Source organism: Scyliorhinus canicula, chromosome 1 (genome assembly GCF_902713615.1).
Source record: "Scyliorhinus canicula chromosome 1, sScyCan1.1, whole genome shotgun sequence".
NCBI lineage: Eukaryota > Metazoa > Chordata > Chondrichthyes > Carcharhiniformes > Scyliorhinidae > Scyliorhinus > Scyliorhinus canicula.
Genome location: NC_052146.1, coordinates 250,033,721 through 250,049,886, shown reverse-complemented (window position 1 = coordinate 250,049,886; position 16,166 = coordinate 250,033,721). Strand labels below are relative to the sequence as shown.

At 43.3% G+C, this 16,166-nt stretch overlaps 1 protein-coding gene across 3 annotated transcripts in view; it reads right to left on the bottom strand.

Moving 5' to 3' along the window:
• The window catches only part of tatdn3 (TatD DNase domain containing 3), a 117,507-nt gene that overhangs the window by 61,739 nt on the left and 39,602 nt on the right, over window positions 1–16,166 (bottom strand). For all 3 annotated transcript variants that reach the window (XM_038811150.1, XM_038811160.1, XM_038811170.1), the window contains exons 4-5: window positions 10,373–10,457; window positions 9,318–9,380 (exon numbers count right to left, since the gene is read on the bottom strand). In XM_038811150.1, coding sequence (XP_038667078.1) covers window positions 9,318–9,380; window positions 10,373–10,457 — 148 coding nt within the window. The remainder of the gene's footprint in view (window positions 1–9,317; window positions 9,381–10,372; window positions 10,458–16,166) is intronic.

Genomic DNA, 16,166 nt, shown 5'->3' with positions numbered 1-16,166 from the left:
GGAGATACTGCAGCGAGAGGATAAATACAGCTTGGAGAGCGTGGCCTACTTCATTCACCTTCAGGAAGAGGAGCAGAGAGGCAGACCTGCGGAAGATACTCATGGGAGCGGGGAGAGAAGCCCCAAGAGCCTGGGAACATGTTAAGTTTGAAAACAAAGTGTGCAGTGTCATCACAGAAAAGCTATAAGTTGATTGGTTGAGAGTGGTCTTGCTCTGCTGTAGTAGAGGCTACAAGGGAGAGAGCTGATTGGTCAGTAGTGGATAGGTTGTAAGTGGGTAAGTTGTTTCTCTCCTATTTAAAGCTACATTTAGGAAAGGTAAGAATTCTAGCTTTGTAACTTAAGAATGTTCTACTTGGCATAATTAATTATAGTAAATAATACACAAATAAGTAGAATTAGACAAAGAGACTAAATTAAGGAGATATTAGTATCTTTCAAGACTAAGTAATTTGAAAGGTTAGCAATAAAGATGACGTTTGAGATATGGTAGGTGAGGTCAGCTGAGTGTAATGTGTGATCTGTCATATGTGGGAAGTCATGGACCATATTAGCATCCTAGATGACTACGTGGGCTCCCAACTGCAGAAACTTGACCTCCAGGTTTCGCAACTTGAGTGGCGGCAGGGGACACTGTGGCTCATCCACGAGGCTGAGAGTTACGTGGATAGCATGATTAAAGAGGATGTCAAACCGCAGCTGAAAGTACTGGAAGAAGGAAGGGTGGCACCAGGCTGTCCAAGAGAAACAGGTAGGTAGTGCAGGAGTCCCCTGGGGTCCTGCTCTCAGATCGGTTTTCCATTTTGGAAGTTGATGAGAGCGCTAGTTCCTCAAGAGAGTGCAGTCAGAGCCAAGCTTCTGGCATCATAAGCGGCCTGACTGTACAGGAGGGAAGAAGGAGCGATAGTGAGAAGAGTTTTAATAGTCAGGGGAACAGACAGGCGTTTCTATAGCCGCAGACATAACTCCAGGATGGTATGTTGCCAGGATCAGGGATGTCACTGAACAGCTGCATGGTGTCCAAAAGGGGGAGAGTTATAAATCTGAGGTCATGGTACACGTTGGTACCAACAACATAATGAAGGATGAGGACTTGCATCAAGAAATCAGGGAGCTGGGCACTCAGATTAAAAAGCAGGACCTCAAAGGTTGTAATCTCTGGATTACTCCCAGTGACACAAGCCAGCGAGTATAGAAATAGGAGATTAGGGCAGATGAATGTGTGGCTCAAGGGTTGGTGCAGGAGAAGGGGTTTGAGATTCTTGGATCACTGGGACCATATCTGGGGAAGGTAGAACATATACAAATGGGACGGTCTGCACTTGAACCAGAATGGGACCAACATCCTTGTGGCTGGGTTTGCTAGTGCTGTTGCGAGTAGTTTAAACTATTCTGCAGGAAGAGGGGACACAGAGTCAGATGGTTTTTAACCCTGAAAAGTGCAAGGTCATGCACATTGGAAGGAGTAACAAGACAATGGAATTCACTCAATGAATGGCAGGACACTAAGAAGCTCAGAGGATCAGAGGGATCTTGGGGTGCATGTCCCATAGATCGCTGATGGAGGCAGAACAGGTTAATAGGGCAGTTAAGCAGGCATACAGGATATTTGCTTTTGTCAATTGTGGCATAGGTCAGTGTTTTTTAAAAAAAAATTCCCGGGACCCACTTCTGTCAACCAGCCATGCTTTGCGACCCATTCCGGCCGACCTCCACGGTAGCACAGTGGTTAGCACCGTTGCTTCTCTGTGCAGAGTCTGCACGTTCTCCCATTGTCTGCATGGGTTTCCTCCAGGTGCTTTGGTTTCCTCCCACAAGTCTCAAAAGATGTGCTTGTTAGGTGAATTGGACATTCTGAATTCTCCCTCTGTGTCCCTGAACAGGCCCCAGAATGTGGCGCCTAGGAGCTTTTCACAGGAAATTCATTGCAGTGTTAATGTAAGCCTACTTGTGACAATATTAAAGGTTATTATTATTGTGCCACATTCGCTTACCTTTAATGCAAAAGGAGAGCCTGCTTAGTCCTCATGATCTCACTCCAATATGGTTCACAAGAGAGGGCAATGCGCATATCAGGTGCATACTTCAGGAAGATCCTTTATGCCATCTTCATCTTTGTGAGAAGAGAAAATCCACTCGTAGGTCGTTGTGAAGGACAACAGCAAAAAATGCTTTTTTACTCAGCACTGGATACTCCTCGGAGTTGCTAATCCAGAATGCTGACAACCTAGTGGGTTTTTGGTGTGTTTTTAATGTGCTATCACAAGTTAGGTATAGGAGTGTAGACTTGTCATTTGGAGTCAGCTGTAAATTAATGACTGACTCTGGGGTCTTCACCTAAAAAAGAATTTTTCATCCGCCGCTTCTCTTTCAAAATCTGAAAATTCTCTCCTTGCGAGCATTCCCTGCATATAACATACATGGGCTTTGCAACCTTATTTGCACTGGCACAATTGACAAAACCATACCTCAAGAAGTCATCTTTATACTGCTTTGCTCCTGAGTTAACTTTTTTCTTTTAGGCTATTAACCAGAGGCCCTGGAGCTCTGTACAGCTAACACTAGCACTGCTCTGTCCAGTCTTAGACTCTCTTGAGCAGCTTTCTTCAGCAGATTCAGATGTGAGATCCTGGCCAGCAGGCACACTGCCTACTTGTGTCTCCAGCCATATCTTACTTGTAAGGGAATGATTCAACTGCTCCATCTTCTTGCCTTGTATGCCAGCAGCTAGAAAATGGAAGAAGCTCTCCTCCGTGATTTTGCATCAAAAGCACAAACATACAGGGCTCTTGATGTCAAATGTACATGCATGGCACCTGTCCTACTCACTGCTGCCACTTCTGGCCGGAAAACTGCACACAGCCTCATTTCCTTCATTTAAAAGGTGGCAGTGGCCGCCATTCTTAATAGAAATGCCTGTGACTGTCATTGGGTGCTTCTCCCGCGATCGGGACAACTTCGACCGATCACTCTATGATCTTCCCAATACCCGCCCGCGACCCACCCCAGGTCACGACCCACACTCTAAAAAACCCTGGCATAGGTTATAAGAGCAGAGAGGTTATGCTGGAACTGCACAAAACTTTGGTTAGGCCACAGCTGGAGTACTGTGTGCAATTCTGGAGTGTCATGATAGAAAGGTTGTGATTGCACAGTAGAGGGTTCAGAGGAGATTCATCAGGATGCTGCCTGTCTTGGAGTATTTGAGCTATGAAGAGAGGCTGGATTGGCTCGAGTTGATTCTTCAGAGTAGAGAAAGCTGAGAGGGACCTGATTGATGTGTCCAAGATTATGAGAGGTATGGACTGGGTGGATAGAATGTAGATGTTCTCTTTAGTTGAAGGGTCAATAACGAGGGGACATAATTTTAAGGTGAGGGGCAGGAGGTTCAGATGGGATTTGAAGAAAGTTTTTTCACCCAGAGGGTGGTGAGAGTCTTGAATGCATTGCCTGGGAGGGTAGTAGAGGCAGGAAACCTCACAACCTTTAAAAAGTATGTGGATGGGCACTTGAAATGTCAAATGCTATGGGCCAGTGCTGGAAAGTAAGATTAGTGTAGTTTTGTTGGTGAATACTTGATGGGCCGAAGGGCCACTTCTGTACTGTATGACTCCATGTGTTTAGTGGTGGCATGATGCTGAAGTGGTGGAAATGGTGGAGGATGATCTTTTGAATGCAGAGGCTTGTGGGTGGAAAGGAGGGCAAGAGGGACCCTGTCATTGTCTGGGAGGGACAGGAAGGGGTGAGAGCAGAGGGGTGGAAAATGGGCCAGACAGGTTTGAGTGCCCTGCCAACCACAGTGGGGGAATCCTTGGTTGAGGAACAAGACAAACATGGCAGAAGCGCTGTATTCGAAGATGGCATCATTGGAACAGGTGCGCCTGAGGCAGAGAAACTGGGAGAATGTGATGGAGTTCGGGGTGTGAAAAGCTATAGACAAGGTAGCTGTGGGAGTTGGTGGGTTTATAATGGATATTTGTGGCCTGTCCATAGCACAAAATGGAGATAGAAAGATCAAGGAAGGGGTTGGAAATGTCAGCTATAGACCATGTGAAGGTCAGAGAGGGGTGGAAATAGGAAGCAAAATCGATAAATTGGTCCCAGGTCCAGATGAGAGCCTGAATAATAATAATAATAATAATAAGCGGCATCAACATAGTAATCGATGTAATGGAGAAAGAGTTGTGGGAGAGGGCCTGAGTAGGACTGAAACGAGGAACATTCCACATACTCCACCAAAGACAGGCAAAGCTGGGGCCAATGCAACACCTTTTCACAGAAACCCTACAGTGGAGGAGGAGGTCATTTGACCCATCGAGTATGCACCGGCCCTCCAAAGGACCGCCCTACTTAGGCCCACTCCCCACACTATCCCCATAACTCCACCTAACCTGCACATCTTTGGACACTTAGGGACAACTTAGGCTGGCCAATCCACCTAACCTGCACATCTTTGAACTTTTATTTGCAGGAAGTTATGCTGAACCTTTGTAAATCACGGATTATGCATCAGCCAACATTGAGAGACGATGAGGACATTTACATGAATTATCCCAGGAATTAGATTTCACTCTAACAAACAAGTGAAGCTGGAGTTTTGTTTATTTGTTCTTTCATGGGATGTGCCATCACTGACAAAGCCAGCATTTGTTGCCCATCATTAATTGCTCTTTGAGGGCAGTTAGCCGTGAACCACATTGGGGACAGTAGTGAACGAGTCTTTACAACTATCGATGATAATTTCATGGTCACTATTCCAGATTTCTTTCATTATTGTAATTAAGTTAATTGAGTTTACATTCTACTAGCTGCAGGTCCCCAAAGCACTTGCACAGGTTTCTGTATTACTCATCCAGTGACATTACCACTATGCTACCATCTCACAGCAGAGAAGGTTAAGGGGAGATTGAATAAAGAGGTTTGTGGCCATTTAAAATGGCCACCCACAAAATGTGCTCCGGTTTCCTCCCACAGTCCAAAGATGTGCTGGTTAGGTGGATTGGCCAGGCTAAATTGCCCTTAGTGTCCTAAAAAATAAGGTTAATGGGGGTTGTTGGGTTACTGGGTATAGGTATATGTGGGCTTGAGTAGGGTGATCATTGCTCGGCACAACATCGAGGGCCGAAGGGCCTGTTCTGTGCTGTACTGTTCTAATTCTAATATTGGGAATTGTGGTTAGGTTGGGACACAGACGATACACAACCCCTGTGTATTGTGCAGAGGAAAACCAGACCTGCACAGAAACTCACACCTGCTAAAGGTCAATCACTGATTTCCCCAGGACAATGGGACACAGATTGAAGCATAGCAGCAGTAACAGACTCAGGGGCGCCGATTTACCTTATTTGGGAGTGCATATGTGCCTTGGACAATAGCAGCTGGGACCCGCCCAGCCGTCGAGGTTCCTGCCCAATTGGTCTAATCTGCACAGAGCCGGTCACTTGGAAGTTAAGTAAAGGTCATTTAAGTTGTTCGGTATAGTTTAATGTGTAGCCGTGTTTTACATTATTACGCATAGAACCAAGCCTGTGTTTAATAATAAACAATAATTGAACTAATATACTGGTTGTGTGGTCATTTGTCCAGTACAAGGAACATACTCGCGTCTTGTGGTTTTGATAAAAGAACAACAGGTTCAAAATTATTAGGGACTTTAATCAATTAATTAAGGGAAACGATTTCCTCTGCCAGGAGGAAAGCACAGGGGGAAATAAAGAGAATTTTGTTTACATAGTGAGTTGTCAATGTCTGAAATGCACTTTCTAAAAAGATGCCAGAAGCAAACTGGATAATTCTCAAATGGGCATTGGATATATACTTCCACAAGAAAAACATTCCAGCCATATGGGGAAAGAGCAGGGAATGGGTAATTAGACAACTCTTTCAGGCATCAAGGGCTGTGCTTTATGATTCTATGAACTGTTTTTTTCTGTGCAAAATATGTGCTCAAATAATGCGGTATTAAAATATTTTGGGATCAGTGCACCAGATGTAGCTTTGTATGTGTATTATTTTTAGGTTCAAAATTCAATAACATTTTCACATGATTCTGTTATTTAGGTATTACTCCAACCTGAAATTGGGCCATTTAGGGGCTTATATACTTTAACTGATGATGACAGAAAATGTATCTCTCTGATTTGTCTCAAAGCCATCAATTTTGTTTTAACAACAACTATGTCTTGGGCCAGAATTTGCTGCAATGAGAGGTTTGCTAATAAATAGCTTAAGTTGGACTTTAATGTTCAGTACTCATATTGCACTATGTTTATAACCATAACTTATATTTGTAGAGCACCTTTACCATAATAAAATATCCCAACTATAACCAAAATTTGACACTAGTCACATAGGGAGATATTGGGTCAGATAACCCAAAGCTTGGTCAAAGAGGTAGGTTTTAAGGAATTTTCTAAGGAGAGGTAGGGCGGCAAAGAGGTTTAGGGAGGGAATTCTAGATCTTGGGCCTCAGCAGCTGAAGGCACTGCTACCAACGGTGGAGCAATTAAAATTGGGGATGTTCACATGGTCAGAATTGGGGAGTGCATATATTTTGGTGGTCTGTGGGACTGAAGACGGTTACATAGACATGAGTCCATTGGCAGGATTTGTATACAAGAATGGGAATGTTAAAATTGAGACATTGTTTAAACTGGAGTCAATGTAGGTCAGCAAGCCGTGTGGCAGCCTTGTGTACTATCTAGAAGATGCACTGCAGTAACATGCCAAGGTTCCTCAGACAGCACCTTCCAAACCATCACTACTACCATCTAGAAGGCCAAGAGCAGCAGATACCTGGGAACCTCACCACCTGGAGGTTCCCCTCCAAGTCACTCACCACCTCGACTTGGAAATATATCGTCATTCCTTCACTGGGGCTGGGGCTAAATCCTGGAGTTGCCTCGCTAACAGCACTATGGGTGTACCTACACCTCAGGGATTGTAGAGGTTCAAGAAGGCAGCTCACCACCACCTTCTGAAGGACAACTACAGTTGGGCAATAAATGCTGGCCTAACCAGCGATGCCCACATCCCATAAATTCATTTTTTAAAAGCACAGGGGTGATAGGTGAACAGGACTTGGTGCAAGCTAGGACACAGCTAGCAGATGGATGACCTCAAAATCATGGCAGATAATGCATTAGAGGCAAGCCAAGTTTGTGCCGGAATTGACAAGTCAACAGGTAATAAAGGCCTGAATGAGTGTTTCGGCAGCAGATTGGCTGAAGCAGGAGTGCATCAAGCAATGTTACATGGGTGGAAATAGACAGTTGCAGTGATGGTGCAGATATAAGGTCAGAAGCTCAATCAGGCTAGGATGTCTACGGTTCTCTAATTGATGGATTTAAACTCTTCATATGGCTTCCCCAGAAAAAGGTATGGTTTGGGAATTGAAGATAATTAATTTAAACGTCGATCTGGGACATCCCAGGGGGCTAGGTTACCATGTCAACAGATTGCCGGGAGCTTTTTTTTGTGGTTTTGGGTTTCACCTGTTGATTTCTCACAGAAACAATTAGTTGAAGTGTAGGTCATCCTGGAAGCATCTTTGAGACAGCAGAGAGATAATCTGCCAGGAGCTGTGGGGCAACGACAGAGGGCTATCAAGAACCAAGAGTGTTTCCTGATTGGAAGTCACTAAGCAAGAATGCACCGAGACCCTTGCTTGAGCTGGGGAGTCCACAACCTGTTGAAGGAGAGTTGGAGGGTCTCCTAGCCTGATGCAAGTGAAAGGACCTCAAGAAATTCCATACATCAGACAACAGCAGGAACACCAAGGAGAATCAATGTGAATTAATATGTGGTGTGGATAGCCTTGGTTTGGTCCCGGGATAAGTGAAGGAATCCTCAAGATTCTGTAAAGTACAAGGTAACTCTTGGGTGGAAATAAAAATAGAATCAGAAGTGTGTTGTTCAAACATTTGGGTTTAAAGTATAAGTGTTTATGAAATATAGCACTGCTCATAGTACATGTGTTGTTTAAGTCTTGTGCAGTAAAATGTTTTATTTAAAACCTGAAGTCATTTGTGCTAATTCGTCCAATTAGTAACTAGTATTTCTTCTTAAAATTTACTGGTTTCCACCAAGATCATAAGAACGATAAGAAGGCGGTGAACTCAGAGGAGTTTGAAATCATTAAGAATAAGACAACACTCGGTACAAAAAGAAGAGTTTAACACAGCTGTGTTTGGGAATTGCTGTACTAGTCTTCAAGAAATTATGGATTGAATGGTTGGGTAGTCATATGAAATGTACAGACGCTATTGATCCATGAAGTAAAGAACATGGGGCTCATTCATCGGTAACAGCGGAATGCCCACTGAGTATGTCATTATACTGCTTTCACAGGAACACGTTTGTCTTCTACCATCTGTGACATTATCATAAATGTAAGAATTGCAAGGGTTAATGAAATGTCTAAATAACCACTAGAGGGAGCTAGATGTACAAGTATATAAGACATCGATGCTAAGCCTTATGGATGAGAGGTTGAGGAGAAAGCTAGAGAACAGACTGAAAATAGTGTGAGTGAGAGCAGATTATAGTTAATATAATAGTGTAGAGATTAGTAGTAGATGAGTTTAGATTGTATGTTAATTATCAACTGTGTATTATCTTGGAGTAAGTGTTGAATCCAAATTAGTAGTGTTAATAAATTCATAGCTTTGTTCAATTTAAAGCTATTAGTGGTCTTTGTGAACACTACGTCAACCATCCTAAAATTAGCAACACAAAGAACACCACACCATCCCGGTAATTGCACAATACAATAATTGAGTTATTGACCAATATAACCATTAATTAGTCTACAAAGACTCTAAGATAATACAAAAAAAAACCAAAACTAAAGATCCAAAGTCAACTTTTTCTTCCCCAGTATAATGCACATATCACAAGTCGTGCCTCAAAGTACTAATTTAGCATATACCAAAATGTTATCTTGTGAAAGAAATCTCAATTTTTAAAAAATGAATTACAGTAATATCAGTTATACAATGAGATTATGTGATTCAATTATATCTTATGTAATTTACACATGTTATATAAATGCAAATTGTTCTTATGTAGAAATAAACCACTAGTGAGTCTGGCCTGCGTAACTCACAATTGTATCCTCTGCATGTTTAGCTTTATGGGGGACAGTAGTACACTGCGCCATTGATGCAGCAACAATGTATAATAGTCACAACAATAAACTTCATTTTGATCAGACGTCTTACTTCTAGTGGATACAACATGCTCGTCCGCTTTCCTTGTAACCAAGATTGGAATTCCAAGAATTGAACAGAAAATTTGAAATGCTAAATTGAAATTACCTCTCCAATTGCCAGTAAATGTTCTTTATATTTCTCTATTAATGGAAGGGCAGTCTGCAAATCCTGGAAGAGAGATAATGATTTTTAATAAAGAGAAAGTAAATGGATGAGATCAATGCATGTTTCTGAAAGAGATGACCAAACATGAACTCAATGGATTTTGTAGAAGTGGAACATGGGCTGTTTAGCACAGGGCTAAATCGCTGGCTTTGAAAGCAGACCAAGCAGGCCAGCAGCACGGTTCGATTCCTGTAACAGCCTCCCCGAACAGGCGCCGGAATGGGGCGACTAGGGGCATTTCACAGTAACTTCACTGAAGCCTACCCGTGACAATAAGCGATTTTCATTTCATTTTTTCATTCATGGCGTGTCCTGTAAGCTAGGTTTACAATTCCACTCCCAGGTCTTAATATTTTTGCCCTCAGACTTGCTGACAGTTTGAGCACAGTATGGGCAACAGAGCAACTGGGACCTCAATAAATGACAGAACAAAGAGAGTAACTCCTTAATCAATGAGATAAAAAGATTGGGAAATAAACAAAAGAAGGACTGTGGAGGAGGGTAAATTAAAGTGGGTGAATTCAATGTCACAACAGGCACAGAAAGAAATAGAAGGGGAAAGAAAGGTTGGATTAAGAGAGGGAAATGAACAGGTAGTAAGAAAAATGTTTCTAATATTTAAAAGTCACATTTTAACACTGTCAAAAAATAATTCACAACCTAAAGCAACTGCATACTTACAATTATTTACTTTCTGAATAAGAGATGTTATTTGGCAGTATTTAACGATGGACACATCTGTAATAGGAATTTTTATTTTATTCTCCTATTTGAAAATTAATTTGTGCAGAATCTTGAATATTTGGCTACTGTCTCTGAATTGTTCTGGCTGAAGAATCAAACCCAAATTCCAAAATAACATATGTGTTTCATATGGAGTTAATCGCTGTGCACCAACTTATTTTAAAGAAAATCTTCATACTAATTTACCAGAAATTCTTCCAATGCCAATTAGGCAAAAAATCCTGGAAAAATTAATTTTGCCTTGAGGTTACCTGAAGAGTGGCTGCACGCTGTTCTTGTGGTGGATTTCCTTGCACTGGATGAACACCAAGACATGGTAGCACAAACCCAGAATACCTAAAAATAAGAGTTCAAAGTTGTATTATCAATAAGAAGTATAATAATAATCTTTATTGTCACAAGTAAGCTTACATTAATACTGCAATGAAGTTACTGTGAAAATCCCATAGTCGCCACATTCCGGCACCTGTTCGGGTAGACAGAGGGAGAATTCAGAAGGTCCAATTCACCTAACAGCACACCTTTCAGGATTTGTGGGAGTAAACCGGAGCACCCGGAGGAAACCCACACAGCCACAGGGAGAACGTGCAGACTCCATACAGACAGTGACCCAAGCCGGGAATTGAACCCGGGACCCTGGTGCTGTGAAACAACAGTGCTACCCAATGTGCTACCATGCTAGCTACATAAAGGAACAAAGAAGGTAATGGAAGGAGTCACCTAAGCAGGCCAGCAGCACGGTTCGATTCCAGTACCAGCCTCCCCGGACAGGCACTGGAATGTGGTGACGAGGGGCTTTTCACAGTAACTTAATTGAAGCCTACTCGTGACAATAAGCGATTTTCATTCATTTCATTTCATATTTTCAGTCATGAAATCTTCACAATGACATGACCTGCATTTAGTCCATTTTAACAGAGCCTGTTATTTTTTAGGCTGTTTAGACATTGTCTTTTTTTACTTTTGTTGCTTAGAATTAACAGCGGCAGATGTGGTGCTTTTGCAGGGCCAGATGCGGTGCTTTTGCAAGAGACTCATTTGTGGGTGATGGCCCAGACCAGACTCCGGAAAGGGTGGGTGAGCCAGGTATTTCATTTGGGCTTTAACAGCAGGGCCCTGGGGGCTTGGCAATTTTATTTAACAAGTGGATTCGCTTCTTAGTGGATAAGTTTGTGGCAGACGTGGGTGGCAGGTATGTGATTGTTATTGGGTCATTAGCGGATAGGCTGGCAGTGTCGGTAAATGTATATGCCCCTAATTGGGGCTCTGTAGCATTTATAAGGAAGTTGTAGAGAAGGATAGCCACACAAGGATGAATGATCTCCTCTGTTTTGCAAGGGTGAGTCACTCCTTTCATCATTCTCAACTCTCACAGTCACCCACCCATTAAACATCCACTCACTCACTGCCGCCTCAAGGGATTCCACCATTCACTCTCCGACACACAGGCAATTTCACACTGTAACTTCATTGCAGTGTTAATGTAAGCCTACTTGTGGCAATAATAAAGATCAACATTATTATCTTCATCTCCCCAGCCGTTAGTCTCCTCATCACAGAGTCGCTGATGCACATCAGATGGAGGCAGGAACACTCAGGCGAGACAGCAGTCGGAGGGCTGCTGATCCCAGGACCCAGCTGGGTCCCAGCTAGACACTGAGCCTCAGGAGCAGGTTTACCTGGTAAGCTGATGGAGACATTAGGGAGAAGCCAGGACATCCAGAGTGTGTTTTCAGCGACACTCCAGCAGGTCCATAGCTGACTTCATAGAATTTACAGTGCAGGATGCCATTCGGCCCATTGAGTCTGCACCGGTTCTTGGAAAGAGCACCCAACCTAAGCCCACATCTCCACCCTTATCCCCATAACCCAATTATCCCACCCAACACGAAGGGCAATTTTGGACATTAAGGGCAATTTAGCATGGTCAATTCACCTAACCTGCACATCTTTGGACTGTGGGAGGAAACCGGAGCACCCAGAGGAACCCCACGCAGACACGGGGAGAATGTGTAGACTCCACAGAGGCAGCGACCCAAGCCAGGAATCGAACCTGGGATCCTGGAGCTGTGAAGCAATTGTGCTAACCACTATGCTACCGTGCTTCCCTGCAGAGGAGTCCCTGAGGCTACAGGTGAAGGAGATGTCGGCAGCAATGGGTGGCACTGGGGCCAACACTGCTCGGGTGGCGACCGCAATGGAGAGCCTGGTGCATGACATCAAGGCATTGTTCAGGCGGTGACCACTATAGCTGAGGGCCTCAGTAGACTGTCCAACCTAATGGGGGACGTGATCCAGTACCAGGTTGACCTTGATGAGGTGCTGAGGGACATGTGCTGGTCTCAGATGGGAATGGCTGAGGCGCTGCAGAGCTTGTCTCAGTTGCATGTGAGCATTGCCAAGTCACTGCAGAGCATGGCCCAATCATTGGGGAGCATCGCCGAGGGTGTTGGCACCATGATGTAAACATTGGAGAAGCGTCAGGGCTGGCAGAGCCAGATGACACAGGAGCAGCCGGGGCTCAATCTAGCTGCCCCATCATCCTGCGGTGAACCCCAGAGCCCGACGAGCACTGAGCAGGAGGAGAAAATGCTGGATACCAACCTGGACCTGTCATATGAACTGTTGACGGTGGCCACCAGCTCCCCCCTGATAAGGCCGTGTCTCCACAGCCAGCACCTGGAACAGAACGGCATGGCTGTACAAGTGCCACCCTCTGACAAGTGCGCCGCAACACTCCACCCCCAGAGGATGCCCGCGAGGCATCGAAGGCCACGGGACGTAGTAGGTAGCTGTCTATTTGGGTCAAAGCCCCTGTAAATTCCTCCCTTGCTTCCCACAGCAACCTGGGCTACAACTCATCCAGATTTGTACACTTTTAAGCTTGCCAAAACCTCCAATACCTCCTCACTCCCTATGTCAAACAATGAAGAACCTCATAGTTCTTTGCCCGCATTGTGTACCTTCGGAGTGAAGACAGATGTGAAGTACTCATTTAACACCTTACCAATGTCCTCCAGCTCCATGCAGAGATTTCCCCTTGGTCCCTAATGAGCCCTACTCTTTCCTGGTTATCCTCTTCCCTTTAATACACATATAGAATTTCTTGGGGTTCTCTCTAATCCTATCTGTCAGTGCTTTTTCATGCCCCTTATTTGCTCTCCTAATTGCTTTCTTAAGTTTCCCCCTGCACTTTCTACACTCCACTGGGGTCTCCACTAATTTGCTCCCTTTGCACCTGCTAAAAGTCTCTCATTTCATTCTTATCCAGTCCTGAATAGTTTGATATATTCAGGATTCTCTGGGTTTGTTTCTTCTACATTTCACCCTAAAGGGAACATGTTGGGCCTGAACTCTCCTCATTTCCTTTTTGAATGCCCCTCACTGCTCCGCTGTAAATTTCCACAGGAAGTTGTTCCCAGTCTACTTTAGCCAGATCCTGCCTTATTCTAATAAAATCTGTCCCCCAATCCAAAACCATTTTTGCAGGATATCTTTTTCCTTTTCCATACCAAACATAAATCGTACTGTGTTGTGGTCGCTATCACTAAAATGCTCCCATACTGCTCCAACCTTTGTTGGACCTCCTACATATTGATATAAAAAGTTCTCCTGAATACATTTCAAGAAATCCACCCGTCTAAATCTTTTACATTATGACTATCCAAATTAATGTTGGGGAAGTTGAAATCTCCGAATATAATTACCCTAGACATGCTTGTACGGTGAATTGGACATTCCGAATTCTCCCTCAGTGTACCCAAACAGACACTGTAGTGCGGCGACTGGAGGATTTTCACAGTAACTTCATTGCAGTGTTAATGTAAGCCTACTTGTGACTAATAAAGATTATTGTTATTATTTTACACACCTCAGTGAATTGTCTACTCATCTGCTTCTCTATTGCCTGCTGACTGCTTGGGGCCTATAATACATTGCCAGTAATGTAACTGTACCCTTTTTAAGATCTACCCACAAAGCCTCATTTGAAGACACTTTTAAAATATTGTCTCCCCTTACTGCAATGATTGACTCCTTAAGTAAGAATGCGTCACAACCTCCTCTTACACCCTACCCTGAAGAGCCTAATGTTGAGTTGCCAGTCCTGCCCTTCCCTCAACCACATTCCTATGATGGCAACAATATCATATGTCAATCTGTGTCCTTAAGTCATCAGTCTTACTTATAATATTCCCAGCATCAAAGTAGAGGCCATCTAGCCTCGCCTCTCTTGGAACTCAACGTGGCTGAACTCCCTCTGACTGTATCTGTTTACGACGTTGATCTTGTCAAGTCAGTACAAGTTTAAATATCTCCAGACATTATTCAATAGTTTGCAAGTACTGACAAGAATATATGGGTGTGTTTCTCTGCACTGATGAGAAAGTAGCATCTTCACAACAGAGTAGTGTGAATCTACATGCAATTTTACAAAATGTGCCACAGGCCGCTAATTAACACGGTGAAATGGGATGGAACAGGACAGGGAGGAATTGTGAGAACAAGCTGTCCAAAATGATCATCACTGATGTTAGAACCAAAAGGAAAACCACAGCTATATGAGTTTTGCAGGAAACAATTGCCAGAAATAATAAAACACCGCTCTATTACTCATGTTGTCAAAATAAAATTCTACAACAGGACAGCACGGTAGCACAAGTGATTAGCACTGTGGCTTCACAGTGCCAGGGTCCCAGGTTCGATTCCCTGCTGGGTCACTGTCTGTGTGAAGTCTGCACGTTCTCCCTGTGTGTGCGTGGGTTTCTTCCGGGTGCTCCGGTTTCCTCCCACAGTCTAAAGACGTGCAAGTTAGGTGGATTGGCCATGATAAATTGCCCTTAGTATCCAAAAAGGTTAGGAGGGGTTATTGGGTTAGGTGGATAGGTGGAAGTGAGGACTTAAGTGGGTCGGTGCAGACTCGATGGTCCGAATGGTCTCCTTCTGCACTTTATGTTCTATAATAGCTGACGATCCTTCAAATAAAGTGTAAAACTATCAGAGATTATAAATCATGGGGAAAATTATTAAATGATTTTATTGAACACAAGTTAGTTCAAGCCCTTTGAGTCTGCTTGAAGTCTTTCTGCTTTAAAAATCAGTGGTTCAAACTAGGTACAGTTCCATGAGCACCAACAGCAAATTAAAATCATTAATGTGAAACATGAATGAGTGTTAGGAGTGGGTCATCAGAACTAAGTTTGATCCTGTCTCCCCCCCCAATATTTATATATGAATACTCTTCCAGCAGGAATCAGACTTTCCTTTCTACACCAGGAACACCAAAGTCAGATGTAGAACTCCCACTGTCATCAATGATTTATAGAACAGAAATCAAATCTACGAGCTTCCTTTGATATACAGCTCAATACATATCACACCGTGCTTTCACCCATTCAATTTCTGTTCAAATTAGAGTCAAGCAATTTGTGAAATATAATCATGACACGCAGGTTAAATTGGTGAAAATAATCTGCAAGAAAACAACTAAGAACTTCAGCCAGACCCACAGCTTCAGTAAATTTCCTTCTTGTCTGAAATCAAAGGAACAATTTCTTTCTCCATTGGGTGGGGCTAAGTACGCACTTAGATTGTATTTGTGAACTTTCTAGATTCGGTGACTGGATTAGTTGACAGTGATAATATACGTTTGGTATTTCTGAATAATTGGCATCCGAATGCGTCATTCAAGTTCTGACACGACCTATATGGACTGCTCTCACCACACAAGTCAAAAAGGAGCATCATCAAAACAAAGGAGCTTGTATCTATGTTTATTTCAGAGAATGAGCAAACAACGATAAAGGAGTAATTAAGAATGTGTATGGTATATGGGGAAACAATTAAGTAGGCAACCTGCATAAAACAATGCGTGGTTGGAGACGACGCCGGGTTGGGAGGAACTGAATAATATTGAAAGAATTAACACTTAGGGGAGACAATTAGATAGGCGCCTTGTGTTAAAATGTGGGATTGGTGACAACACATGGTGGGGAGGAACTATGAGACCATATAACCATAAAAGAATATTTAAAAGTATTTGTAACA